This window comes from Haemaphysalis longicornis, unplaced genomic scaffold, assembly GCF_048455015.1.
Source record: "Haemaphysalis longicornis isolate Haplotype H1 unplaced genomic scaffold, Haemaphysalis longicornis Haplotype H1 scaffold_7, whole genome shotgun sequence".
NCBI lineage: Eukaryota > Metazoa > Arthropoda > Arachnida > Ixodida > Ixodidae > Haemaphysalis > Haemaphysalis longicornis.
In genome coordinates this window covers 121076411-121102216 of record NW_027526422.1, presented here as the reverse complement: position 1 = coordinate 121102216, position 25806 = coordinate 121076411, and the positions used below count along the sequence as shown (strand labels likewise).

General features: G+C 53.3%; 1 protein-coding gene across 5 annotated transcripts in view; it reads right to left on the bottom strand.

The window, feature by feature from the left end:
- Positions 1-25806, bottom strand: part of LOC144146902 (uncharacterized) — a 90449-nt gene that overhangs the window by 13186 nt on the left and 51457 nt on the right. For 3 of the 5 annotated variants that reach the window (XM_077678862.1, XM_077678861.1, XM_077678863.1), the window contains exon 2: positions 5972-6810. In XM_077678862.1, the coding sequence (XP_077534988.1) occupies positions 5972-6721 (750 nt within the window). In that variant the 5' untranslated portion in view covers positions 6722-6810. Of the gene's footprint in view, positions 1-5971; positions 6988-25806 lie in introns of all 5 variants that reach the window. The other 2 variants (XM_077678859.1, XM_077678860.1) reach the window with 1 other exon arrangement.

Below are 25806 nucleotides of genomic sequence, written 5' to 3'. Positions count from 1 at the left end.
TCTGAAAATTAGCTGAGCAGCATGCATGTGCGAATAGGTCGCCCTCAAGACAAAAAGAAAAACATCCCAGCCACGCTTTGACATTTGTAGGGCTTTAGAGATGCAAGCAAGCAACAACAAAAAAGCTCAACTAGACAACTACAAGAAAAATAACACATTGTAGGCTGCACGCAGGGTTTGCAAAGCTGCTTTTCAGCGCTTTTAAAAGTAGCAACAAGCGTGCCACTGTGGTGACAACGGAAAAGGAAGGCAAGAATAACATTGGTTGCGGGATATTTTGCAGGCTAGCCCGAACCCAATGCAACATAAAGGCAGTGGATCCTCACTTGCCGTCCAAATTTCTTTTCCTCAGGCACACAACAACGGCTAAGGTGTCACCTTCAGATGCTACCTACACAGGAAATGGCCTACACACTCCCAAACCACCATAGACACAGCGGCAAAATGCCATGAAAAGTGATTAGACAACAGTAAAGCAGACCTTGCCAAAACTATATTAAAATTAGAAAAAAAAGGGACATTTTGAAATCAGAAATGAGCATGTTTTACATAATGCCAAAACAAATTCAACAAATTATAGGAACTACCCCGTCCCTGAATAAGCATATGCTATTTTTGGTGTCTGATCACCTGGGCAGCATTTATTGCACCTTAAGAAACCAGCCCGTGTAAAAGCTGGCCAACTGACACGGCACACATGTGCAGGCGGCATACCACAACCTAATTTCACCCCAACACAAACAGCTGGGCAAAACAAAAACTGCTCCGCCAGCTGCGTGTCAAAACAATGCTCCCGTCAGGCAAAAAAAGAACAACTGACAGCACACACCGCATTCAAGAACACCTGCCCCCACTCTCCTAACACAAAGAACCACCAGAGGAGAGCACTCGTCTCCGTAGACTGGCACTTTTAAAGGACAGCAGGCACCCAACCGATACCAGATGGGGAAGGAGAGCATTTCGCACAACGCCTAGAAGGCAGACAGACAGGCCGTGAACGGGCAAACAGCTGCCACTGCTGCCACAGGGAGGAGAACCGCAGACGCAGGCAACCGGGCATGCTCACCAAGAGGTAGCAACGGAACGAGGCCAGGCAGGGGGAGGAGAGCAAGTCCACTACCTCGCACGACTCCTCCATCTCTCGGAGGATCATGTCCTCGATGGCTGACAGCCGCCGCTCGCTCATGGCAAAGCCCAGGCACCGGTCGGGGCACACCACCTCCACACAGCTGCCGCCCATCCACACTATGCTGCTGCTGCTGCCGTCCATGCGTCCGCCACACTCTCCGCCCACCTCTTGTACAGCCGCCACCACAAACAGCAACAACAACAACACCTCCCACCAAACTCCAAACTCGGGAAAGAGGAATCTCGGGGAGTCTTGGGCTACTCAAGCAAGCGTGCAGCGAGAGGTTGGCAGATGACAGGAGGGGGCCTGGGCACACGCACGCAGACGACGTGGCAGGAGGTGCCCGCACAGGCAAGTTTCCCCTCCTCGGAATACCTGCCGCTTTCTCTTGGCGGGCAGAAGAAAAGCCGAGCCACAGCAGGCAGAGAGGGAGGGGAGGGGAGGAGGAGAAGGGAGAGGGAGCGGAGGGAAGCAGCAGCTGTCTCCACCAAACAGCTGTGAGCCCCGCAGCCCGCACAGGCCAAACAAATGACGGAGCGGTCGCTGCGGCAAGGCTGCCGCTCCCGTCAAGCTCAAGCTCAGAAAAGGGAGACACGTTTTTCAGCTGACCGCACTTGAGGAACACCGCCTCACTGACACATCAGGCGTGTTCTGCTGACACCCATGAATTTCGTGTCTCAGCACACAGACACCTATTCTCGCTCTTGTAGGGCTAATTTACTACAGCTCCAGCGTTGCTCAGGAAGAAAGGAGAAAAAGCCCCCGCAGGCCATGAGCAGTGAAGCCTTTGACACGGCCGGCATGAAACCACTGATCAGACCAACCAACATTTATTTTCAGCTGCATCCGCGAGAACTCGCTTCATGAACTGCCGAACCTCATAGCAGAGCAAACGTCACCTCACTAATGCGACTCCTTTTGGTAGACCCCTAAACAAAGCCCGCCCGCCCACTTTGCACGAACGCCAAATAAAAGTGGCTGCTAGCGAGCGAAGCGTGCCATTTGAAGGCTCACAAAGTTTACGCAGTACATGCAGATCGGTATTCATAACCACTTCAAGGTTGAAGGTGGTGGCGACAAAGGTCGGCGCCAGAACTCCAAGCCACAAATCCTAATGCAAGAAGATAGAAATGCCTTAACTGGAATGCACTGACGCGGTTCTCTTTTCAAACTACCTCATCTGTCAAGCAGTACCCATGACATTGCAGCGTGTGAATGTTGTGAAGGTTTGCACCTGCGTGACACTAACTACCTGGTATTCAACAGCAACAAGCCAAGTTATCTAGCCTGCCACCAATTTTTCTGACGTCTCATCACTTATGTCACCCACAAATTACATCCAGTAAACACCATGCAGCTAATAAAGCTTGCCACAGGATTTTTCTTTTTTTCTTTTGCACTCAGCAAAACCAGTGCCATGAAAAAAGACATGCAGGACTGTTGTATGACTCACAGTTTAGATTACGAAACCAGAACACGTAACAGAAAACTGAACAATTTTGCTCCCGTTAAAAAGACTGCAACCAGTTAGGCAAACAATGAAGCAATTGGGCTGAATAATCGTGAGCAAAGAACAGAAGGCGACAACACTAAAAAGCACTCCCTCACTTCCCAAATATGCCCGCTGCAATTATCGAAGGGCGACCAGCATGGATTGGCTGATGGCATTAAAACCAAAGACAACTATCAGAGAACTATAGGTGTACAACTTAAAACAACAGTAGAAATTTCGAAGAAAACAGCGCTGGCAATTAAAAATGGCTACAACACGACAACTTGTGGGGACAAACCCCCAGAAGAAGTGTACGCCGTCCAACAAAAACATCAAATCAAGCCTGAAATAAATACCAGAAATTCTCTCCTTGGAACATCCTCAAATTTGGATGTGACCTTGCCTCAGCAGCCATTGAGTTCGTTGTCAGAGGAAAGCGAGGGACACAAGGCCACTTCTTTAGACAAGGGAAGCGCTTTACTAGCCCTAAAAGGCCAACTGCACTCAAATTTTTCTTTGTCTAATTTGATCCAAATAAGCAGTTAAAGCTCTTAAAATAACCCTGGCGAAATCCTAAGCTTCGTAAGTGCACAGCACACTAGGTGCAGTCGTTCAAAGTAGCTCCAAGCAGACAATGTTTGCACATGGCGGAGAGTCGCTGAAGCACGTTCCGAGCAGCCTGTGACGGAGGTTGGGGAACCTGTCCCGTGGAGCTCGGGCTTCTCCGGCGACTTGCACAGCGCTCCACCGGGCAAAGGGGCGCGTTCGCCCGGGAATTCTCTGCTACACCCCCGTGCTGTACCGCCGTCGCCATCAAATGTTTCAAATTAACTGCATAGATGGCAATATTTTGCAGTGCAATAAAAGAGATTAGAAGCCTACAAACTATAGGCGCGCTTTCGAACGTTCTGGAGCCAGTAAAACTCATTTTACTTGGAAATATTTTTTCTAAAAAAAAAAAAAAAAACGCAGCACGCACACTTGCCTTACATTTGTCATTCCTATTGCATCTGTCGCAGAAAAAGAGGATCTTTCATAAATTATTGACCGCTTGCACTTCTGCGTCCAATATTTGGGCTAGGCCAACGTCACCTCCATCCCTTAGACCTGTCCAAAGTTTTGCGACCTAACTAGAGTTGTACACGCAGGTATAAACATTTGCGCGACTTTTGCTTCACTCGCTAAGGGAACCAAAATCAGCCTTGCTCGTGGTAACGAATACATCAGCACAAATATCGGCTGGAAGCTAAGAAAACTGCGCCGCTCATTAACTTGAGTGCAGTTGGCCTTTAAAGGGTCCATGAAGAGAAAATACAACTTTGTTTAACTTTAAACAGTTAGGCTTCAGTACTTCACTCAGCGCCATTCCGGCCACGAAAGACGTTTTTTAACCGATAAAAACGCAAGAAATACTTAAGAACTTTCAAATTTTGCGCCACAGTGACGTGTTATCGGTGCGAGTGACGTCGTACGGGCCAGCACTAAAAACACAATTTTCAGGGGGTTAGGTGCACGTTAGCATTCAAGTGATTCGATCAAACGGAACTAGCGGCCCCACTACAATCGTCCAGTCATGTGTCCTGGCGATTGATTAATTCGGCCGCCGTGAATCGCCCAAACAAGATTCTGTGACGTCATAGAAAAGTTGCGGCAAACTGGCTAGCGAGTCACCACAGCTCCACACGTTTTCTTTATTATCTTCGTTATTTTTTCGAAGTTTGCGATGAAATAGGTATCATTTTTATCAGGACAAAGCAGCCTTTCCAGTGAACTAAACTTGTATTTTGTCTTCATGACCCCTTTAAGTGGCCGCAGCTCAATTTCTGGTTCCCACAGTACTGTGCCCACCAACACTTGTCTGCACCTCCGATTACGTCCCATGAACCTCTGGCACAGCAGATAAGGTTGTAGTCGGGAAGCGGAATTATCAAAACCTGTCTTTTCAAATTACAAATTCCTCGGCAAGGAAACATCGTTTCCTGCTGGGCAAAACTACAGCAACGTACGAAGTGCTGCCCCCATCTGCCTGCACGGTCCCTTTGAAACGTTCGATGCAGGCCTATCTGTAACGATCACGACGTGACAGCAGGCCCCAGCACAGCTGCTCCCCTGTTTCCCATGAATCACCCCCGGCGATGATCCAGATGCCCATGTCAGGAAGAATTACTTGCCCAGAGGTAAAAAACAGGGATGGAATAACCTCGAAACACGCTCGCAACATCTGCCGACATGTAATAGCCCGAGTGCGAAAATTCAGACTCGAAGCAGGAGAAAGGGAGGGGAAGAGAGAGAACAACGAGACTAAGCGGAAAAACATCTGACAAAAAACGCGAGTGCACTTCATGAAGCAGCAGCTGCAATGTACGGTGGCAGTCACTGCAGCACCATCTCAAAGGAAAAGGCTGAAGCCACACGAGCTTGTTGCCGAACATGGCACACAGGGTGCTTGAATTCAAATGCACTTGGTGCCCAAACTGCAAGCATCAGATAGAATGGAAGCATGCAACACTCATGGCCAACTGTGGAGATAGCCTGGTGGAGATAGCCTGGTGCAAGTTAGTAAGGAAAGCCTTCTCTTTCAGCTGCAGTTCCATCAACAGTTTTTGGCAATACAATTCAGTCGGGCCTCGCATAAGAAAGACAAAGCAGAAAAAGTGCTGCCAGAATATCTACAGTTTGAGAACTGCCAGAATTGGAGGTGCCGTCATATATCCTGTTGCGCGCAGCATAGTTTGTCATGTTAGCTTTTTTTTCCCTGTAACTGCACCACATACAACCAAAAAAAAAAAAAATACAGGTGCACATGTCTGAAACACGGCAAGGCTGGTCAAAAGACCATTAGGGCCGCCACTTGGTGTAACCAAGCAAGACATTCATTGTACCAACCTGCTGCACCATCACAATACACATGCAACTGCAAGTACAATTTGTTTAGGAAACTCATTCGGGCCAGCACAGGGTGGCAACAGGGTATATTTACATACATCTCTCCCTCCCACACACAAACACAGACAACAAGTACCGCTGGCAGGTATTGTTCCCAATTTTTTTTCCAGTTGCATGCAAAGCGCATGCTAAACAATACTTGCCATATATTGCAGCAAGCAAGTAGGTTCCCCAACGCATGCTAAACAATACTTGCCATATATTGCAGCAAGCAAGTAGGTTCCCCAAAACAAACAAGTTACACTCTTCCACCTTGCAGCTGTGAAATGGCAAGGCCACCCTTCTACGACGCTAAGCCTTTTGTTCGGGTGTCGCGCCATGACACGCACAAAGGGCCTCATGGCAGGGGGACAACTAGGGCACCGTCAATGCGGCATGAATCAGAGAGAGAGGGAGAGACATACCTCGCTGTGTGCGTCGGAGAAGGACAGGGCCTGGGCCTGGCTCTTGTCCTCGGACACCGATTCGTCGTTCTGCGTGACGTCGCTCTTCGGCGACACATCGCCCGTTGGCGACGCCGTCGACTGTGGCGGTTCGGCGGCAGCCATTGTCGTCGTAGTCGCGGCCGTCGTCGCAGTTATGGCCGCGGCGGGCGTCTCGGTCGGCTCGGCCAGCGACAGCGCGGCCACGTCCTGGGCGAGCAGCGACGTCGACTCGGAGCCGCTCTCGCGGCGTGCCGGCGAGACCGTCGAGCTGGGCGGCGACGACGACTGGCCGAGCAGCGAGTCCACCGACCCGCTAGGACTAGCCCCACACACTGCGTCCTCGCCGCCGCTCACCGCGTCCTCCGAGGCCGGCCGGTCACCGCTGCCACGCTGCTCGGGGATCTCCACGGTCAGCACCGCGCACGGGGGAGATGAACTCTGCTCGCGCACACTCGTTGTCACTGGCGCCGTCGTGGCGGCGACGACCACGTCACCAGAGTCCTGCTGCTGCTGCCTCGTCGGCGGCGTGGAGGCGACCGCGTTACTGCACTCGGACGCGACAGAAGGCGGCTGCGGCGGCTGCGATGAGGCCTTGCTGACCGCGCACTGCGTCTTCACCGGGGGACTGCCACCGGCGGCAGTCTTTGTCGTCGTCGTGGCGGGAGAACACCGGGAGCCCTTGGTGCTAAGCCTCGCGTCGCCCATCTTCGTGCCGTCGCGCAGCCGCATGTCGTGCGACTGGGCCGCGCACGTGGGCCTGGGAGCCAGTGGCGAAGCCTGTTCCTCCTGGTGGTTGGGGGCGCTATCGAGCAGGCACGCTGCGGTGTCGGGGGAGAAGGGCCGAGAGTTACGCTTGGAGCGTCGCCGCTTGAGCAGAATGAAGGAGATGAGCAGAGCGAGAGCCGCGGCTGCCGGAAGCGTGACAGCCGCCCTCGGCCCCAGACCGGCCATGGACTGGCCTCACGGGCCCGCTCCAGAGGTCGCCTGCCAGCGGCCTGGGCGTTGGGAACCAGCCACGGTCAGGGGCGGCGCGGAACAACTGCTGCTGCTGCCGCCCACATGGCCATTGAAAGCGACCACCCTCGAACTGAATGGCGATCGTCGAATTCAACGGACTTGACAAAAGGCCGTTCACACTGTCAGGAACCACTGGGTCATTCGACTAACGACGTACTTCAAGCTGGCAAAAGCAATCAGACCGTTGCAAAAGTTACTTCAATAGGCAAAGCAATTATTGGCCATTGCACACGTTGATTGTACCGCGAGGTTCGCTCAGTTCTTAGGCGGTATGGTGCGCGCAGCTGTCCGGCTGCGTGGCAGCTGCTTCTGGTCAAGGACCGCGTCGCTTACAGATAGAAGCTGGAAAAAACGCCTGCGCACTGCACATTCCAATTTCTTTCCTTTTTCCGGAAATCTTTCGGCGACTTCGTTACATACTCTGCCATCACGCACTGCGTGTACGATATTAACTTGTTGTAGACCTTTGAGATGGCGATGAGGAAACGGCGGTCTGACACTTCCGACACCCAAGCTTAGAGGGCTACGTTGGCAACGCGAAATAGTTCGCCTCTATCGATGTCAGACCTGAAGAATGCCCGTCGCATCGACTATACGGGGCAGATGTTCACCCTTCGATAAATACCATGTTCAGTGTGCTCAACAGATCTTGAACCTGCTCTGGCGGCGCCACCGGGACCGATCATTAGTCGTTTGCTACAGTTCATCTGAAGTGGGTGAACTTTATAACTACTAACACCGAGAAAATTTGAGAAGCTCCAAGGAGTTCCCGTTCTCCCCCCCCCCCCTATTTTCCCCCTAACTCTGGACAGGCACCACGCTTCTGGTGATCCTTTGCTAAACGAAAGCGTCAGCCCTTCCCAGAGCTGTTCGCAGTGCGTTGGCTTTTGCTTGGGAACCATCCATTAATGTCCGCCTAGGAGTTAGCGTGACTATCACCATTCAGTTCGTTGGAAAGTGGTTTCAATGACCATAGGAGGGCAAGCAGCGAGGCAGCAGGGGCGGTCGTTCAAATAATATTACTAGGAGCAAACATTCTACGCTTCTAACATCACTGCCTACAGGCAAGCATCCACGTCACTAGAAATCAGAATAGAGACTACAGCATGCTTGGGACGCTTTTGACGTACCACATATCACTAAGTCAGCAGTGCAACCAAAGGCTGCATTCAAGAAGCCACGTCTCAGGGGGTGTTGCAACTCGCGTAAGGATCTGAAGAAAAAACTTCCACCGTTCTTCCTTAACTAGGGTGTTCTTTCTGTTGGCAGCTCACGCAAAAAGTAAATGCGAACACGAATTATCGCAGAACAAAACAACAAAAATACTTTCCGCAAAACTTTTACGATGTGACGCGAAACGTGTGTGAAGATCATGCAGCTACAAACAGATTGTGTCATGCTAGGCCGCTAAGACGAATTTACGTGACAGTATGGATGTAGGAGTGGTAAAAATGTTAGGAAATTCCGGTTCACTTGCAGCCTCAAAACAAGGGACCACGTGAGGTCCGGAAAACAAAAAAAAGCTTCGCCGCTAAGAATTCGTTACAACCAACAACGGCAACGGCAATTTTAAACACCCCTCATTCTACTTGAGTGCCGTCTTGCTTTCAAAGTTGCCCGCCAGTCTGCAACTTTCTCGAGTGGCGGCAGACTAAACGGCGCATTTTACGCACGGCGGATTGTAGCGGGAACAGCTGTCAGCATGAGCTCATCGGTTGCCTCATGCCGCGTAACTTAACCCAAGCGCCAACTCGCAGCGACAGCACACCACAACCGCAGCAGGAAAAAGCGCGCGTCCTTCGCCGCAAAACTCGCTACACACGTGCAACCGAAAGTTCCGCACTGGCAGCGTGGCGACACCACGATGCTGGGCTGCCGTCGCTATAATCTCACCGACGTGTCTTTGTTGCACGGTTTTCCCAACGCAAGATGCCCTTTGCTCGCCTGCAGGACGACGGTCGGGCAGCCAGAGAAACCACTCCGCAGCAGCCCCAACATTACCGCTACACTGATAGTCGGGCTACTATGTGGGCCGGTGATTATTTTGTGGTTCTCATGAGCGCCAGTTCCCTACACGTCGGCCGCCACCTCAATTACCGCATGGTTACCGTACTAAAGGGCGCTTTAACGTTGCCGCCACGGCCGGTCAACTGCATGTGAGAGGAGGGTTCTGCGTTATTTCAGAATACCCCCCGACAACCCCGTGGGACAAATGGGAGGTTATGCCTATAGCTGCCACGAAGACAGTTCAGCTGGGATCTTAACATAACCACGCTCGGGCATCGGGAGATGTATGAAAAAAAAAACAAGTCGTCGTTGCAATTTGGAAACGAACTGGGCGCGCATTATTATCTAGCGCAAGGCGGTTACGATGCAAAGCATGCCAGCCGGAACAACCACCGAAGGCCCGCGTGCGGATCACACTACTCCAGCCCAACCACATGAACCGACCGATCTTTGCTAGCCCCGCCTGGAATCTCTTGAAACGCGAAATGCATTTCGTGCCTGTGAGACGGGCACACGACCAGTCGCTTCAGGCGTTAACGTCTACCAACCATCCGTTAAATGTTATGCCGTCAAAAATGTACGCCATTTGAACGCCCTCGTCACCGTTCTAAAAAATTAACACCTATTTTAAACTGGAATGACGGCCGGCCGAAAGAAAACCAACACAAACGGCGAGTGTTTGAGGCTCTCCGACATGTGCAGACAACAAGCTTGCACATGACGTCACCACAGCCATTCATGGTGAACCGCATCCAGCTCTCGCAGCGCCCCCAAAGAGCAATCTAGATAAGCTCGCAGCCTTTGGCCGCGCATGCCGTTCGCCAACATGGCAGCTACGCTGACGTCAGTGCGAGCCATTTACAGTAACTGCCTGACTGAAAATGTCGAGGGTAAAAATGCTGCAAAATGGGAACAGGTCCGAAGGGCACTTTTACCCGAGAGCCTTCACTGTCACAACAAAAAAATATTACAGAATAATGACAGTGTTCACAGGCTGTGATCACACCACGCTTCAGCACGACTTCAGTTGCAGTCAAAACCTTCGTTAGGTTACCAGTTTGCAGCCTCCCATCTCACCTTGACTTTACCTAAAGTGGCGATGTTGGGGCATGGAAACCTTACAAACCGCTGACCCCTTATGTCGACCTAGACTGGTTTTTATCAATTCCAGCATATGACTACAGCTCCCTCGGGCCCCACTTGCTCGCCTATCTCATGGACACACATTTCGAATTGGCGTACCCGTCTAACCCTCCTCGCTAATCACAATCCGGGCCAATTTCTGTGTTGCCCGCGAGTTGGCCTGAACGCGAGGTGTCCGCACCACCAACAAGAGGCGACTGATCCCCAAACGAGGGGAGTGCGCTTAGTCTCTTCCAATGGCTCGGAGCTTTCCGTGCGGCGAGAGTTTGCAGTGAGGCGAGCTCGGAGCGCAAATTGACAAAGCGGAGTGCTAAGCCGACGCAACAGGTGTCCCTCCGCCACTCAGGTCTACACGTCGGCGAGTGCTACGGCGCGGAAACGTACGTGCACGCACCGAACCCCATTCAGAGCCCTTCTGAGCTCTCGACGACGAAGTCCGCAAAATGAACTTCGGCGAAGCGACGAATAAATAAGAGGGAACGAAACCGGGGCTTTGAAAACGCACAGCAGCACGTGCTCCTGGCGTGAGAAGGCAGCGAAAGCAATCAACGGAACACGCGCTGCCAGTGGCCAAAAAGCGAAGACGACGCGGTATCGGAGAGGGCTCCCGACACGCGATAAGGTCGAGACGTGTTTAGTTAAGCAGCGGGTTCAAGACGCTGTGCAGCAGGTGCCTTGCAAGGCGAAGAGATGTCAGCGGTCTGCCCTATTCTGCTGAGATGCCTGCGGGAAAACGATAACGGATCACGAGCGTGAGCGGACTCCACTGTGGCTCGCGAAACTGTACTTGCAAGTGCAACGAACTCCAGTGTCATGCAGTTTCATTCGCAAAAACTCACTCCTCCCGCTCCCGCGGAAAAAAAAAAAAAAAAAAAGTGTTTCGTAAACGGAAAGGAACGGTTGTGTCTGTAAACACTTCCACAGCGAACTCATAGCGAAAAAATGTCGCAAGCAAGGAAAAACAGCAATAACGTGTTATTCATCGCTCGGGTCAGGTGCAGCGGATCCACTAGCTAAATCGCCGGAAGCAGAAGACGCGCACGTCCCAAGTCGCAGCAGCGCCCGCAAAAAAATCTAAGAACCCGCCGAGCTTGTCTGGCCGCAAGTAACTGCGCTCGAAATTAAAGCCGAAAAATCCAGGGTGAATTCCTCCCGCAAGAGCAGCATGACGCGGTCGGTTTATCGCACACACGCGCACTCGTATTTCAGATTACGACCGGCTCCGTTCCCCGATAATCTACGTACGAGGATGACTACCCAGGGCGGCATAGGCGTGAGCAGAGTTCTCGATTTGGGGGGGCAAAGTCTTATCACGCCCCCCCCCCCCCCCCCCCCCCCTTACAGCAACTCCAGACCTCTTCCCACTGAAGGCCTAACGGTCCGAACGCAGTGCAAAGAGGGATAGTTATAAAATTTTGATTTCAATACGATGGAATTGTAACACACACAAAATATTTCTGAGCAGAAACTTTTACTTTCATGTGTTACATCGGCAAGGTATGGGGCAAATTTGGCGCCCCCCTTCAGATGATTAGGGGGGGGGGGAGGGGGGGCGGCCGCCCCCCGCTGCCCCCCCTGTGCGCACGCCTATGCAGGGCGGTATCGTGAACCCGTACTCTGTTTTCATAGTTGAAGAGGGGTCGCGACGATGTTGATGCCTCGTTACCCACTTACGGGAAGCATGCAGACTTGCACGATACCCTATCATTGACAAAGAAAATGAAACACACGCATTCAGCTTTGAGTAACAGCGATTGCTGTGGTGAGACGGGGTATCTCAAAGCTGAACTTTGGTACTTAACGTCACAAGCACTCGGCTGCGGCCGGCCCGTTCACGCTGGCAACGTAGACCGCGTTAACTACGCGACCGATGACGTCTGCGCTGACGTGGCCTCGTTTTGAAGGCACCGCTTGACGCCATTCATGCTGGATCACTCGTCCCCAGGCGCACACGCTCTGAACGCCGATGTGACTTCAACCGTAGCTTCCCAAAGCCGTCGTGAGCCGTCTTGTCGGAGTAACAGTGGTGCCAGTTATAACGCGAACTTCAAATAATTCATATATTGAGGAAACAGGCAGCTCGCCAGCTACTTTCCGGCATTCGCATTCCGACGCGGTTGTAAACTTGCGCGATCCGCTTATGCTGACTAAATTAAGCGATTACTTACGTACGACTGAAGGTGGGGCTTAGTGTTTGAAGCCAAGAATGAAGTTTGTTTTAGACGCCAGGGCGTCCAGCAAAACGGCTACAGTTGAAGAACGTGGGCGACATCAACGTGAATCGGAGGCGGACGCTATACGAGCGGCTTGACGAACTCAACAAGCTGTCGTGACAATTGTTCAGTGGCTCTGGCAACAGCGTGACACTTTCTAAGCCACAATAAGAGAGAGAGAGAGAGAGAGAGAGAGAGAGAGAGAGAGAGAGAGAGAGAGAGAGAGAGAGAGAGAGTACGCCCGTCATTTTCCCCTACCCTGTTCACCTTAGTCATCTGAAGCACAAAATAAACTCCGTGGCTATGCATGCCGCTACGCGTGTACTTTACGTTTATAAACAACGGCGCCGAGCCAGGATACCGACAGCTAATTTCGGCGGGCAACTGCAACGCCATCCCTGTAAACACAAATGCACGGGTTACTCGCGCAACGTTCCACGTAGAATGAAATTGTAGCGAGGTGTGAGGTATGCTGTCCTCATGGCCCATTTAATGAAAAGAGTGCGTGGAGGAGGATTTAAGCTACATTACGTCACAAGTTCAAGGATACGGTGCGTGCACCAACAGAAACGTGCGCGGAAATAATTTCCAATTCTGAGTGCACAGAGCACAAAGCGGCCTCTTTTTTTTTTCCAGAACGCGCGCGGAACAAATGACATTTTGTCGAGCGAAACTGCCTCGCTTGAGAATACCTGACATCGGGGAAGCTCAGCCGAGACAGCTGCCATACAGCATGACAGCAGCGGCTTTCCCTGAAGAACGAGCGATTTTGAGCTGAACAGCGAATTGGACGGGAGTTCCGTTGCTTCTTCGTGCATGTAATGCAGTTATTTGTAAAACACACTCGATCCAATCTCCCTCGAACAATTGTGGGGCAGCAGTCGTACTAATCATACACCTTGTGTTTTATCACACTCAGAGACATTCTAGGACAGACCGACGAGCTGCGTCCGAGCACCGTCACTGAACGCTGCCTGTCACCGTGCTGTGACGCGACTGTGCCACAGAACAGGGAGGATACTGCGCAGCAAGCCACGTTCCAGGCACGAAACAACAGTGAATTCACGACGACGAATGCCGGCCGCAATCGTTGCCCCGGCGGCAATCAGAGCCAGCATCACGAAAGGAAGCAGACTGACAATTGGCAGGGAGGCCTCTCTTTACCTTCTTCTCTGAAGTCTTACTCTATCTCGCCCGACTGGCGCTGCACTATCGCGCGGCGACGCGGGAGCGAGAAACGGGACAGTCGCACACTCGCGCGCGCGAACCAGAAAAGACGCCACAGCGCCACGGCCAAAGCGAGCGAACGAGCCCGAGCTGGCGCCGGGAAAAGCGCATCGCGGCGGAGAAAAAAACCCGAATGGGGTAAATGGGGGCGACGACGATGATAGCGGGGACGGCGACCGCAGGCACGCGCATGCCGGAAGCGGCACCATTCTTTTCCGTACCGCGGCTGCTTTCTCGGCCGCTCTCATTTGCTCCTGCAGCCAGAGCCGTTTTTCCTCCTCTTCGACGCTTGCTCCGGGGACAAGCTTGTGACCAGGGCACGCGAGACGAGGACGACGACTGTCGGTGGCCCACGTTTCCAGAGCACGGTGTCACCGACTAACGCCGTCGCGGCGGCTCGACTACCGCGTTGCAGCGTCCGTCACCATAACGCAGCGCCACGATCAACAGCAGGCGTTATGCGATGACAGGACCGCGCGCCGTGTCGCCGACCAGGACACGATCGTCGAATCTCGCGTTGCGGTCGACACTACGAACGCTTGCGCAACCGACCTGTCCATGTCAATTTTCCCGGCACCTAGGACCGTATCGCGCACGTATGAACCAAGCTGACGTTACGCGATCGGCCCAGATACATAAGCGACCGCCTTGTTCACACGCAGCGATGAAGAAGCGATGAAGACATGGGCACGGGTGTGACGAGCGAACTACGGTTTGATTACGGTTTTGCGGCCTCGCACTCTATAGCGGAAGAATTACCCTCTTTGATCCATCGTCTGATTTCTTCCTCTTACAGCACGGAGCACCTCACACAGTTGCCATAGTTTAGGCAGGAATTCTCGTTAAATTTGCCGCTTTAGGGAAAAAAAAAAAAGAAAAACTTTCGTAATCCAATTGACTCGGCAATATACCTCATCCAACTTTTATGCATTCTTACTAGAATAATTGAACGTGTTGCATATTTCACTGCCGTGCTCCATAAAACATTAGCAGTGGCTTAGCTAGGCTATGCCAGGATATACGCAGCGTGAGCTAAGGTTCAGCTGGTTTCTTACTGCGGCTAAAACGATTTTCAATCAAACCCAATCTAACCCAGTCCAGCCCAGTCCAGTCACTGCTCCTCGCGCATGCGCAGCACGGTTCTCCAGGAGCCACGCGTAACGGCTATCAAGCGGCTCCGGCGCAGCGTCAGACTTGGCTACAGCGCAACGGTTGCGCACAGCTGGGCACGCGCCGGCGCCAGTGCGTCTGCCGCGGCTATGACGTCACTCCTCTGGAATGCGCATACCGGCGAATGTGCATACCCAATTCTCTACACACCCGTACTTCAATTTCCAATTCAATCCAATCCAATGCTCCTCGCATTTGCGCAGCACGGCCCTTCAAGGTCCACACGAAACTGCTCAACCTCGGCCAGTGTAGCTTACGCTACAAGAAAAGAAAATGAAGGAAAAGCTTTAAAATGTCGCCAAAAAGTAATGCCCACAAGAATGTTTAGTGAGACGAGCGATTGCAACATAAAACGGCTGACATTAACACCTTCACAGGATTTGAAACTGCTGTTATAAATAAACACTGCGCTCGTTTTATAAAGAAGTGCCTGTTCTTCTTTCGTAACATTAATTGACGAAGCAGTGCAGCTAGATCAATGAAAGCATACCGTGTACCTCAGCCGCGACTTCTTCAACTGAACATTACAAGATGGCGGCGATCGTGGGCCCCCTTTTGTTGACGTCACGACAGGAGCCCTCGGGCCTTATAAAAATCCTTTAGAGGACGTTGCCTCTTTCCACCTTTTCGCCACTCTGTGAGCTAACAAAAACAGACGACGACACCGGGTCTTTTGCGAAATGACATTACTGCCGCTGGGCAGTAGAAAGTCTGACGCCTGCGCATGAACCCCAGGAAAAAGAAATTACTTAGAAAATGAAGAGCGCGGAAAAATTCAGGTCAAACCTCCCACTTAACCATTATTTTCCAAAACATACAACAAACATGCGACATTTCGAAACATCAGAAAAAATAAAAGTGGCTCTACCTTCCGAGTTTCGCTTGTTCTTTGTTGCTTTTTTCCCCCCTCTACAAACAAGTCTTTTTCCTGAGCATAACCTAGCTTGCCTGCCGGCTATACGCCCGAAATTTGAGTAAAAAAAAAACATAGCCGGGTTACGCAGGAGAACCTGCTGTGCTGAAATTCGGTCCGCGCAGGTGCGCACTGCACGACGCCATCGCACTTCGCAATCGCCTTACAATGGGGAAGAGATTGAGAACGTTACACAGATTGAGCCGGAAGACATCAAGCTTGGGTGCACACAGTCGGAGTCGGAATAAAAGTGATTTCGCAACTAGTGGCCCTGTTCTCTCTTTCTCGCATGTACGAAGCGACAAAGGGTAAAAACTTTTTTTTTTCGGACAAAACAACCCCCAACACAGCGAAATATGAACTCCACACCCACTCACACAAACACACGTGTATAGGCGCATATCCGACGCCTAGGCAAGCGAAATCGCAAATGCGACAGCACGTGCACAACGAAATGAAAGCTTTGGAAATGAAAACGGGACGCTCATAATTGCGGCGTTGCCCAAGAAGCCTCCTCAGCGCGTACGAGCGGCGCGTACCGTCGTACCCGGTTGCAAACGACTCTCTCGGGAGAAGTACACACACCGCCGCCCGCACCCTCAGAGATCCGCTCCTCCCTGTTTTCTTGTTCCTAGCCGTGACTCCCGCTTCTGTAACGGCGGGAATTGCGCCGCCACCGCTACAGCAGGGAGGGAGTCGGCGCGAAGTTCGGTCGCGCCACGCTCCAATTACAAATCGCGTGTCGAGCGATACGTTACGCTCCCTCCTCCGCCGAGTGCAGAAGGAAGGATCGCTGTGCACTGTCTGTAACGAACGCCAGCAGACGCGTCACGTGCCCCGGAACGCTTACGCCACACGCTCGCTTTAGCGAACCTTGGTGGCATAACGAGGAATCCGAGCAGGCGGCAAGCCGCATTTCTCGTTCCGTTGAGCACGCACATACACCTCGAATTGAGCGAGTTTGCGCTCGATATACGGCGGTTGAGAGGGGAGTGGAGTTGGTCTAGACACGCAGTGCGGGTAACCCGCCGCGGTGGCTAAGGCGTTGCGCTGCTGAGCACAAGGTCGCGGGTTCGATTCCCGGCCGCGGCCGCCGCTTTTCTGATGGAGGCGAAGAGCAAAAACGACCGCGTATGCGAGATTTGGGCGCCCGCCAAAGATCCCCAGGTGGTGAAAATTAATCCGCAGCCTTCCACTACGGTGCGCCTCATCGACTGCGTTGCGTCGGCGCGCTAAAGCCTACAATCAATCAATCGCAGTGCGGGTGTCTGACGTCTGGTGAGCTGCCCGAGCAACAGAGGGCGGCCACCTGGACGGCGAAGAGTCTAGAAAGGACGAGCAGAGAGCATTCCGGGGAAAGTAAGCCTCATTGGCAATACAGGATAGGAACGGTTAGGAAGAGCCCACGGAAGACATCGACGGGCTAACGATATCAGTGGGGGAAGCTACACTATGGCGCGGGCTGCGCTTACCCTCCATTTCGCGCTCAAACATACCAGCTGATGCTGCGAACGACCCGGACAAGAACGAATGGAAGCAGAATGGCTGTTTTCACTACTTTATGAAGCCGTCAGGGAGGTGCAGTAGGCGGACGTAGGTACCAAACGTGTACACGTAACGCGCCCCTCGACATTTCCCTTAGTCGCAAAAAAGAACACCTGATGAACAAACTTTGTTCTCGGGTGCTACAGTACGACGTGGCAACAAAACAGCGAAAAAACATTAGTTCCTCGGCCGAGGTCGCCGCACATTCCCGACAGGAAATTTCCAGAAAAACTCCACCGCTGCCGGTTATTGCGAGCGACACACGTACCACGCGAAAGGCGACCCGCGTGCAGGAGGAGGCTCCGGTTTCGGAGAGGAGAAACACTCGAAATCTGACGACGACACGTCTCCTCCGCTGCAGCAGCAGACACATTTGCGCGCCCCTGCCAACAGCGAGGAATCGAGCGGGAAACGAAAACGCGGCGACAAAGCAAACAGCGCTAAACGCTCCTCCGTTCGCCCGGATCAGCGCGAATCGAGGAGACGGGGGCAGCAGCAGCAGCCGCGCTTATCAGAGCGAGACACCACGGCTGCGCCGCCCAAAGACGCCTGCTCCGCGCTCTGTCCTCGCCGGCGGCTGGCACTGGGTAGGAGCTCTCGCCACAGAAAGTGTTCCTCCCCAGTTCCCTAACAATATCAGGGGCCTAATGCCTGCCTCGCGGGTGTTGTCCAAGACTCGCAGCAAACGCTTCCACCTGCTACAGCCGACGCCCACAGCGGATCAGGCGACTGCCGATGTGCGCACCCAAGTTTTGACAATGGGATGACGTGAAGGGACGCGATTACTGCCACACGCAATGGAACTCAATGAGGACGTCCACCTGCGGCCTTCATTCGTATCTTCACGGCGCTCTTTCGCGCGGATACCTCGGCCACCGGCGATGGCGTTCCCATTATCCGAGGCTCTCGGCTACTAGAGCAAACTAGAATTCACTAGTTCACTCTACAGCTACCGAGGACAAGAAAGCAGCCTGTGGGCGCCGTTAGGCTTAGCACGACCACCTACCGACCTCCTCAGGGATCAGGATTCGAACGTCGAAGAAGCGGGCGGCTCCGCGCGTGCCGAGCAGCGCGCGCGCAGCAGTGCAATCAAGCGGGCGCCGCGGGCAGGCACTGCGGCGGGCCAAGGAGACGGCGACACATTAGGGCGCGCGTCGCCGCAGACGGCGAAGGACGCCGCTGCTCGGAGAAGAGGTCGTCTCGGGGCGTCGACCAAACAGTGTCAAGGAAGCCCGGCGCCTAGGGGACACGCGGCGGCCGCACCTTGAAACAATGTGCGGCGCCCGATCATCCATCAGGGGAGCCCGGCTACGGTGGCCCAGTTTACGGCGGCTGCCAGCAATCCGCACCTCGGGCGCTTCCACGAGGGGCGCACTTCGTTAGGGGCAGATCTGATGCCGCAATGTGCACGCGGGTCAGATAGACAATCACCTTCGCGCGGGGCGTGTTTAGGCGACCAAGCGGTGCGCTCTCCGCGCGGCAATTGCCGCCGCGCTTTCGAACGACCTCTGCGGGCGCGGAACGCGATAAGCGCTTTGCGTTCCGCACATACATACATACGGGGCACGCCCATGAACAGCGGCGTCGCCGCTGGCGCACGGCCACCGTGGTGAGGTGGACTGCACGAGCACGCTCGTTCGGGGCTCAACCGAAGCGAACGCGCCCACGAGAGGAACCAGTTCGAATTCCAGGAGAACCACATCCCCCTGATTGTAACTGGAATGATTGGCCCAATTTGCGGGCAGAATTGAGAATAATAATTACATTTGGTGTTAACGCACTGAAGCTACAAACCTGGGCTATGACGCACACCGTAGTGGGGTACTGCGAGCCAATTTAAACCACCTGGGGATACTAAACGTGGGTTGAAAGGACACGCTCTCGGGTGCAACGCATGGACGAACGCATGTGATGTATGTGGCCTACGCCGTCATGAACCAAACTCATCACCTGATTCGTGACAGCGCAATGGATAGTTTAGTGCCATATGCATGTTACAAAAGTACACCCGAATCAAAGTCGCACGAAAGTAAACCTCCCGATATTACGTGCAACAAAGAGCATCGCTCAGACCATAGTAGACGCGAACTGCTGCTGCCTGCGCACCTTTTTGACAGAACTCGCTTCCCCAAAGAAAAGTGCGTGCGCGCATGGGGTGGGTGTCAGGCACTGAGCATTTCCAACCTACTCCGTGTTCCCGCTAAAAACTACCTTCAAGGATACCGTATTCATATTGCCAGCTATTCGAACACACGAGACTCAATGAAAAAAACGCGGCACGGTTCGAGCGGCTGCCCGACTCCAATAATCCCACAGCAGGGGGGCCCGATAGCCGCCGTACACACACCTGCGACCTCGCACGGGACGGCGGCGCGCGAGACGAACAATACAAGCGCATGGAACGCGTCCCCCGTACGAGGGCCCGGCTTGTTTCGCAAGCTCCGACAGACGGACGCGTGCTCTCGAAAGGGAAGTCACGAAACTCTGGGCCAAAAGTCCCTCCGCCTCGGTGGTTAAAAATTTGGGTCGCTGCTCGGCTGGCGACCTTGCCGACAGGTAGCCTTGCAATAGTCACGCGCGGAAAGCCGCTCCCCTATCGATAAGCGCTGCCGCTCGAACGTGGGCGAAGGAAACAGCGAGGCGAGACGAAATCATCCGCGCCGATCACGGGGCGTGCAGCCGCGCCACGCTTGTCATTTCTCTGCGCACACCGTACACGCACAGCGACGCGCATCGGTTAGCCGGGCTACGGTTCCCCATATCTCTGGCTCGGGGATTCCGAACTTTTGCCAGCAGCAGACCCCGTGCCTGCTCAATCACCGGGAGTCCCGTGCTCTCAAGGGACCTCCCCCGCGGGCATTATATCTGCAATAGCAACAGCTTGATGTGGGCCACTTGGTTCGACATGATCACACTGTTTTAAGGCGTTTCTTTGTTTCTTTAGTAGAGTTTAGTTGGAAGTGGCGCTTCGTTTGCCTTGCTCGTTTCTTCTCCTAGTGTCCGCGTTTTTTTCTTGCGCCTTAAAACCCTGTGATGATATCTGCGCACGCGTATGGAAGCGCTTGCATTATTTTGAGGGGCTCGCTCGTATCCCAGCTACCGCTGGTGACGGAGTCAGTCAGCGGGCACACGGGGACCAACTCCGGACAGATGCTGGCTGGCATTCTGCGGCCGCTGCCGAAGCGGCAAGTCATCGCACAACCAATCAATAGTCAGAGTGCAGCTTCGGCACACAGAACACACCGATACGACACCTCGTGCTGCAGCGCTCGAGCGTCTTGCATAGCAGTCTATCCAACTCGAAAACAGCACGGACAAGACATGCCAGAGCACGCGGAAACCATGCCCGTTCCCTCCCAAGTTACCACGGTTTGCACCAACTGCGCGGAGGTCTCATTCGTCGGCAAGTTTTCCCAAATGCTGCAGTGCTTGCAGGCAGGCAGCACGTGGTTTCAAACTCGAAGGCACGCGATACAATGAAGCCGGCAATTTCGCGACGCTTGCACACGCAGTGCGGGAGCTACCGCGATAATTGCTTTCGCCCGCACGAACATCAAGAGCCTCGTTTGGCCAGAGATAATACCGTAGCCAGATTACCAGTTATCTACAGTCCTCTCGCATTTTCACTTCCGGCACGCTCCAAAGGACTCAATGCGGCGCACCCTGAAAGCTACACTGTATGTAGAAGCCCATACTACGCGTCAGCGTTAACGGAGCCATGAAGACAGAATACAAGATTGTTTTATTCGAAAGAGTTCGCGTTTTATAGTGCCCACAGCGCTTGTCCGGCAGCAAATGCTGCCGTGTTCACTGAGAAATTGATCAATTTAGATTAAAATTTTGATCCTCGCGCCAAATCGTGGGTTTTCGTAATGTTAGCAATGACGTCAGAAGTGCGTGCATTCAAGCGAACTTCCACTGCATCATTCGGGTTTGCGGCCTTGCTATCCGTCAGACCTCCCAGATGGCGCTGCTATAGTCATCCACGAACCGTTCTCCGCCGTTGCTTTGTTTTAAATGCAGAGCATTTCTTAGCCTCGCCTCTTCCTGCGTCGGACGGCGTCCACAGCTCCGCGTCCGCAGCAGGTGCGCCTCTCCTCCTTCCCTCCTCTCTCTCAACAGCAGCTGGCGCGCGCATGCGTCGTAGTCAGCCCGTTCGCTCCGTCGCGGTCTCGGCCTAACAGGTGCGTGATAGCAGCGCGATGGGGCGTGGAAGGGCGCGCGCTGCTTGCGCATGCGCGCTCTCCCCCCCATACTGCTCTCCCTCTACTGCGCGTGCTGCAAATATAAAGCGGCTAGCGGTCGCTCGTGCTTCAGTCACTGCGTTGCTCCTTCCTTCCTTGGTTGACGCTCGCTCCACCCTAACGCGACTTTACTCTCCTCTCTCTACCCTAAACCAACACCAACGCGACTACGACCCAACTACCCACCCTAACGCGACTTTACGCGGCGTTAACGACCCCCAATGCTCTGCATTTACTCGTGTTGCCCTCACGGGAAGGCGCGGGATTTTTTTTTTTGAGCGTATTTGCGCCTGGCTTGTTTTTGTTACTGTAAAAAGTGATCGTCTCGTGAAACCTGCGGTATACTCAACAAACAGGGTCACGTAAGACAACGCTGCTTACGCCAATCGGCCAGTGTTCTGTAAACACTTCAAAGCGGCGTAGTGCTGTGCAGCTAAAACAAGCATAGTGCGCCTAGTACCAACAGCAGTGCGCATCGGTACTCCTATGCTTACGTGCGTTTTCGTAACTTTCATTGTTTACCGCACCGTTCTTACTGATTGATCGTAGGGTTTAATGCGCCGACGCAACGCAGGCGATGAGGCGCGCCGTAGTGGAGGGCTCCGGATTAATTTTGACCACCTGGGGATCTTTATCGTGCGCCGAAATCTCGTACACACGGGCGTTTTTGCTTTTCGCCTCCATCAGAAAAGCGGCCGCCGCGGCCGGGAATCGAACCTGCGACCTCGTGCTCAGCAGCGCAACGCCTTAGCCACTGAGCCACCGCGGCGGGTGCACCGTTCTTACTGCTGAAAAATGAATATACATCACACTTAAGCGCAAATAGTTCGTTCGGAAAGCCTATAAGCCGTGCCTAATTTGCTTTTGCTTTTCCCGTCCTCAGCCAATCGCACAGCTGGGCTCATATGACATCATAGGTTCTGTAGCGGGAAATGAGCTAGTTAATCGCATGGCCATTCCGTTTTTTCCTAGTTATGTAGCTTATTTGAGCGAAGTGTGCGTTAACAGTGGTGTCAGTATCATTCTATTGAGGCAATCTTTCGAATGAACCGAACTTTTGTTTTGTCCTCATGGCTCCTTTAAAAGCTACGTGCACTCTAGCGTCGAACTTACCGTGCCGCCCTGGCATGGCAAGTTCGACGCTAGAGTGCACGTAGCTTTACAGTTGCTAATGCGCGCTTGGTCCCAAAAATTCGCGACACAAGCCAGAACGGTAACGCATCTGAGGGCGAACCCAGGAGATGCGTATTTCGAACCGCAAGCAAAAAATCGCGATTATGCAGTGTGGTCGAGCTTCTCATGTTAGCTGGCCAGGGCTAATTTCCGAACATTAAGATGCGGCTTAAAATTCTGAACTGAAAAGTTCGCACGGTGTCTACGGCAACTGAAGTAAACCGCACATGCACTGTAAATGCGGAGTATGCGCACTGTATAAAATCATCTACCAACTCCCCCTTCACCGCCTTCACACGCCAATTGGAATCCCATGCTGCCAGTGGGCTCAAAGGGATAGACAACCGATTTTTGTGGAGTACGTTCCTCTAGCTAATACGAAAGCCAGTGTTTTATATGCTGGGGTAAGCGCAAGGAATTTCTAAATAAACAGGCAGGAATAATTTCAATTTTGCACTGAAATTTCTGAAGTCTGAACGGTGGCACCATGTAGCGTCAAAGCGTGACACTACCGTACGTATCCAAATAACTCCGCTGGTTTCAACGTGTGACTCAAAACCGCATACAGGAATAGCAACGGTTGCACATTAGTGTATTAGCCGGGGATAAGTTTTCGCGGCACAGCTGTTTAAGCTTTTATAGTTCATACCACAAGCTGCATGCAGCACTGTGGCGGCTACACTGTTGTCAATAGAGCGCCCACTACCGCGAAGAGGGTTTCGAAAAGGCCTTTCAGTCTCCCCTCTCGGCCGGTAGAACCGCAAGGCCCCGGCGCCTTTTGTCGCTTCCTTCACGGCGAGTTAGGCGCCTTCAATGGGCGCTTTATTAACAACAATGTAGCTTCCACAGTGCACCTTGTGGAATGAACTATAGTTCCGCCATCGAGCGTTAGCAGAAAACTCAACCCAGCCGAGCGCCCGGCATCGGACACTGCCCAGCGTTCGTGGCATGATATCTCGCGCGCTGTTCTCATCGCCAGTTCACGTGCGTTCGCGTCTGAAGTGGGACCACAGACGCCGAGTTCGCGGACTTCGCGAAGCCGTTTGCCACGGGTTCTAGCGCGTACTAACGCGGTCCACTTTGGGATGTATGTTTGTGAAAGGCTGCGGACAAAATCCCTGTGAGGTGCAACAGCCGGGCTTCCGAGAAGAGAGGCGAGGGGCCGCCAGCTCTGCCGTTTCTCCAGCCTTGTACCACCTGTGCAAACGCCATTTTTGTTAAATACCTCTTTTTTCCCACTGACGCAATCACTATCATGATCGCCAGAAATCCTTTTCGCAGGCCACGTATGGCTGGTGGATCCAAAAATTCCGGTTTTAAAAGTTCTAGGGCGCTATCAGCAAAAGTGTTCCGTGTGAAGGCGCCTAACCGATACTCTTTCATTTGGAATAGAGAAAATATACTCGGCAAAATTCGGTTGTCTGTGCACTAGGCTGCTGGCAATGGAGGGTTCTTTGTGACTAGCCCGCGGCCAATTCGTTAACGGGACCCAATAATGCATTTCAATGCAAAACGAAATCCTAAATCAGCTTTCGCGTTCCCGGACAAGGCACAAGGTGCGAAGAGGCCAGCGTGCGTAGGGGAAACGAAGGCCGCTTCACAGCAGGTTCGCCGAAGAAGGCGAGGAAAAACGAGCGACCAAACACAGCTGAAGGGAGTGACGAACGCTGCACGCACGTGCTAGGCGGAAGGAAAGCACTGCGAACGACCGCTTTTCCCGCAACGCCAAGCTCCAGGTCGGGTGGGAAGAGCGCGAGAGACGCGCTCTCGCGCACACGGCCCGACGCCAGCGCACTCGAGCGTGAGCGCTACCGGGAACCTCAATACGCCGCCGACTGGAGGCTGGGTTACACAACCGCGCGGCATCGGGCCGTGCTCTCTAGAAGGGAGCGGGGAGGACGCTTGAATTATCAGGCTCTTAAGTGCGTTGCGAAATGCAACCCGTGTCAACCTCTCGTGCTTCCCCTTATGTTCTTCCGCGCTTCCGCGGTGTCAATCGCTCGCGCTACCGGAAGGCCCAATACTAGAGAGTTTTAGCAGTACGTATGCTCCGTTCGTTACGTTCGTTACGTTGCTACCGGGTTTACCGGGACCCGACTGCGCATGCGCCATTTGTTCCGTACGCGGCCGGCGTCTCTCCCGGCGCTCTGCTTCCGTGTTACCGTATCCGGAGCCCGCAACCGGCTTGCTCGGGTGTTAGAAACTTTAGGCTTAGCGTCCTGGCGAATATTTGATCGCCGCTATCTGTGCAACTGCGAATGACACTCCGTAACACAACGTTTCACCTCACTATCATCCCCTTTCTCGCATGTGAAACTTTATTTGAGCTACAACTGCCGTGAGCGACCGGTGACCGAGACATCTGCGTAGCCTGTTTCGATGCTTCCGAGGCAGGTATCGCCATCTCTCGGCCACTCGCCGCACCGCGCGCCGCGGCATCCATGGCCGGTCAGCATATGCTTGCATCGCGGCAGATATATCTGATCGCCGCTTTTAAAATAAGCCCCGAGAACAATCCCTAGCACAATTTTTCACCACACTAACACCTACTTTCTCGCAGGTGGAACTTCGTTTTAGTGATCAGATTGATTTGGAAGAACAGCGACAAGCGGTTGCTACCGTGGTCTGCGCCGGTTCGAGCCGCTGAGTGTGCCGAGCTGGCAGGCGCGACCGGCGTGTGCGCGGACTGTTTCCGATGCAGAAAACGCTTCACGATTGCCTGCTTTATCCATTTCTTGCGTACAAACCCGCGGAATCTACAAATTCAGCTCAGCGATCGTCGTAGTTGACCATGGTGCAAAAACAGTGGGCGGAGCGGCGCCGACGAGGCATCGCACACCCGCGTCGGGCCATGTGTCTCACATTCACGCGTACGACTAGTCGTGGTGACAGTCGTAACGATCAGTCGCATACGAATCGCGTGTACCAATTGTACATGTGTCTAGCGCTTCAATCGGGCAAGGCCAAGGCCATTCCTCCACGTGAACGGCGCGCGACCATGTCGTCACCTGCGCTCGCTCTGGTGCCGTCGCCGCCACCGCAGCCCCTGCCTCACAATGCGTCCGGCCGAGCGCGATTTATTTTAGATTTGCAATGCTTTAGGGGAAACTGCGTTGTTTATTTACGTATTTTTAGCGTGCGGATTTTTGCAACTACTCGGCT